At 56.7% G+C, this 3,426-nt stretch overlaps 1 protein-coding gene across 1 annotated transcript in view; it reads left to right on the top strand.

Annotated features, from left to right (window-relative positions):
- The window catches only part of NFKB2 (nuclear factor kappa B subunit 2), a 10,664-nt gene that overhangs the window by 309 nt on the left and 6,929 nt on the right, over positions 1-3,426 (top strand). The window contains 1 exon segment of the mRNA XM_031061759.1: positions 2,699-2,754. Within this exon segment, the coding sequence (XP_030917619.1) occupies positions 2,699-2,754 (56 nt within the window).

Raw genomic sequence — 3,426 nt, 5'->3', positions numbered from 1 at the left:
CGGCCATGGGTCTGGCTGGGGTGGGGGTGTTGGGAAGATCCAGGTTGGAGAGACAGTTGCTCTCTTGGAGGGGAGAGGAGACAGCCAGTCCCAGCGCTGGCGGTTACACCCTTTTCCCTGCCGGTGGGAAGTTCCCTATTTTCTATGTTGCCGTTGGGTTCTGCCCCATCCTGCAGCTCTCCCTCTTGCGTCCTGAGCCCTCCTGCGCTGGAGCAGGGCTGGCCTGCTGCCCGCTCCGAGGGGAATCACATCCGTGCCCGCAGGCTCGGCAAGCATAGCCCCAGTGGAGCCGTGGGCACCAGCACGGCGGTGGTACTGTGGGCAGAGTGGAAACTGGAGAGAGTGACAGACAGCGAACGCCGGGCTGACGCTGGCAGGGCTTCTCTAAGGGCATACAGCTGGGTTAATCGTTCATGGCAGCAGAGGAGCTGATTTACAGGCCCTTAGAGGAGAAAACCAGAAGATCAGTGAGTAGCTGGGGTTTGCCAAAACCAACTTGATAGCCACAATGGGAGTAAAGGCATTTTATGCAGAGATACTCAAATGGCTTCAGTGGTCAGAGGCAGGCTGTCAGGAGGAGAAGGCTTAGAAAGCTTTCAGGGAGAGGGGATTTCTCTCTGCCGTGCTTGCTGGTCAAGGACTTGGTTTCCAGGAGGGGTCTCAGAGCAAAGTCACTGTGAACGCAATATGAGAGAGACTCAGCAGCCGCTTGCCAGTAGCTGCTGGGACTCCAGGCATGGAGCAGAGCACAGGATTTGTGCAGAAAGCAAGGCCAGGTATTTAGGGCTGTTGTTTGCAGGTGTTAGCAGACCCAAGGGAAATCAAAATGCAAACAGAAGAGTATGTTAGAGGAGCAGTCAGCTGAATGGCTGGAGCATGTCAGCTGTACACCAGTGCAGTTCTGTGCTCCTGCTGCCTCCTGCATTTCTGGAGCACCCTTTCCCATGGCTACTAAACACTCCTGCCTCAGACAGGCTGACGTGTGTTTCCCTCCTGCCTGCAGGGCATCAGCTCTGCAAGTCAGCCGACTGTCATGAGAGGAGAGAAAATAGCACCTGCATTACTAGGTCACGTTCAAGGAGCTGCAGGCATGGAAGATTTGCTTTAACTCTCACTCTTTGCCAAAGGTTAGCCCTTAACTGAAGCACTCTGGCTGGCACAGGGAGGCTGTGCCATTTGGCAAGGATGCTGAGGCAGTGCTGGACTCCAGGGCAGGGAGCTGATGCTGCTCTGGGCACTGCCTTGCAGCTGGATTGCTGCTCTTTTCCCTCAATCCCAGCAATGCCCAGAGAATCCTGCCTGAACCCTAGGAATGTGTAAAGATGGGGAGGAATTAGCAAAGTAAATGGGGTCTGCAGTTCAAACCCGTGATGCAGGGCAGATGTGTTGGGAAGACAGAGCAGGGAACGCTACTGATGGAGAAAGGAGAGATGCATGCCCTTCTGGCATGTGTGGGGGATAAAAGCTGCATATGCTACACTCCTAGGGGAAACCCCAGTCCTGGAGGGCAGAAAGGCATGCTGCTTGGCACTGGAGGCAGGACTTCACCTGGAGAGCAGCTCTGAGGTTGCCTGAGGTTGCTTTTCCAGGAACAAGGAAGCAAGTGGTGACACCATCTCTGCTCAGCAAGCAAGGTGGGCTTCCTCCAGCACACACTGCATAAGGATGCAGGGATATGGCTGACCACCTCCAGAGAGAGCCAGAGCTGTGTGGGATGGGGAGACACAGGTAGAAGTTCGTGACCTTCTTTAGTCATGCTGTTTGCTGCAACAAGTGCAAGTGTCCTGGGCAGCAGTGAGTGAGCTCTGAAAACCCCTCAAGAGGAGACGGAGCTGGTGCCATGGGAGAAGGAAGTTGTGCTATTCCAGGGGCACAGTCTGTTCTTATCCAGCAGCTTCAGGCCTGGGCTCTCCCACCAGGCTCAGTGGATAGGGTAGGTGGCTGTTCCCAGCCCACTGAGGAAGGTTTTTGTCCCTTTGTTCACCTCTCTGGAAGATCTGTGCCCAGCAGATGGTGGGGTGACTGGTGGTGGCAGGCTGAAGCTGTCCAGGTGGGATGATCAATGGGATCCCAACAGCAGGCAGTCTGTGCTGCTTCCCACAGACCACCAGGGGGTCGTGTTCATGTTCCTAGGCCTTTGGAAGCCCCTGCAGAATGACAGGAGGAAGGTCCCCACCTCATTTTTCAGTGCTGGATGTCTATCTTCTCCTTGCACCCTCCCCTGCACTTGCAGGTCCCACAGACTCCACGTCCCAGGCTGCACAGTTGCCTGGGTTGCATCTCTGTGCTTAGGTGGCAGGGCAACCGGGAAAAAAACCTCAGGCTTGAGGTCACAGGACAGTCCCTTTGGAAGACTTGAGTGGCTGAAAAATCTCCTTGAAAAGGCTCTGTTCAGGTTCTGAAGAATATGAGTCACGCACGGATTGAACAATCCCCTTCCTTCCCCTCTTCTCCCACACATTCAAAATCCCCTGAGTGGGACCTGCAACAACCACTGATTCAGAAATTCATAGTATGAGGGCATTGTGGAGTCAGATATGGGATTTTTTTTTTCTTTTCATTGGTTAGTGAGAAGAAATGCGGAGCGTGCCCGTGTAGGCTCTCCCCTGATCCTGCCCCTTTGCTAGAAGTCACCGGTGGTTTTCTGTGGTCAGGCAGACCTTGGCCCCAGCGGAACTCCTGTGTGTGGTACTGGCAGTCCCTGTGGCCATGCTGGGGCTGAACGGGTTGCTGAGACCAACCTCTTCCTCCTCGGTGAGTAGGAGGGTGTGAGCGCTGTGGGCCCCTGCTGGTGGCAGTGCCTTGCTGGGGTCGGCGGGAAGCATCCAGTGCTGAATGCTGGGGTGGTGGGAGATGTTCCCACACGGAGCTCTGGGGCTGCCCCTTCCACTCGGAAGCCAGTGGGAAGGAGGCAATGGGAACACGGATAGCGAATGCCTCTCTCTGGCCACCTCCGGGGGAAGGATGCAGGGGCTGCTGTGTAAGTTGAAACGGGGGAGAGGGAAAGCACCCCTTTGGGTGCCTGGCAAGGGGCTGCTGACTCTGCAGAGTCACGGAGAGATTCCCTTGTCCAGGGGGCAGCCAGTGGGCTTGGGGACAGCACTTCGAGGCGACTCCTGTTTGAGTCCATAGGGGCTTGGAGACGACATCCCGGTGCAGGAGACACATCCCTGTGCAGGATGGATGATGTGGGGTAGGGATCTTGGGGAACCCAGGGGTTTCTGTGGGTGCTTTCAGCCGTGCTGCACTGCAGGTCTGACTGGGGAAGGGCTCACGGCAGCGCGGCGGAGACTGGCACCCATAGAGGGACAGGCGGCCGGGGACCGTGTGGGGCAAATCCCTCCGTACTCCCGAAGGGAAAATACGGCACATCTGGCGCCCCGGAGCTGCCAGGCAGCGCCCGGGCGAGACCGCCCTGGGGAGGCG

Source organism: Geospiza fortis, unplaced genomic scaffold (genome assembly GCF_000277835.1).
Source record: "Geospiza fortis unplaced genomic scaffold, GeoFor_1.0 scaffold130, whole genome shotgun sequence".
Lineage (NCBI taxonomy): Eukaryota > Metazoa > Chordata > Aves > Passeriformes > Thraupidae > Geospiza > Geospiza fortis.
The sequence above is the reverse complement of the archived record's forward strand: the minus strand, read 5'-3'. Positions and strand labels throughout refer to the sequence as shown.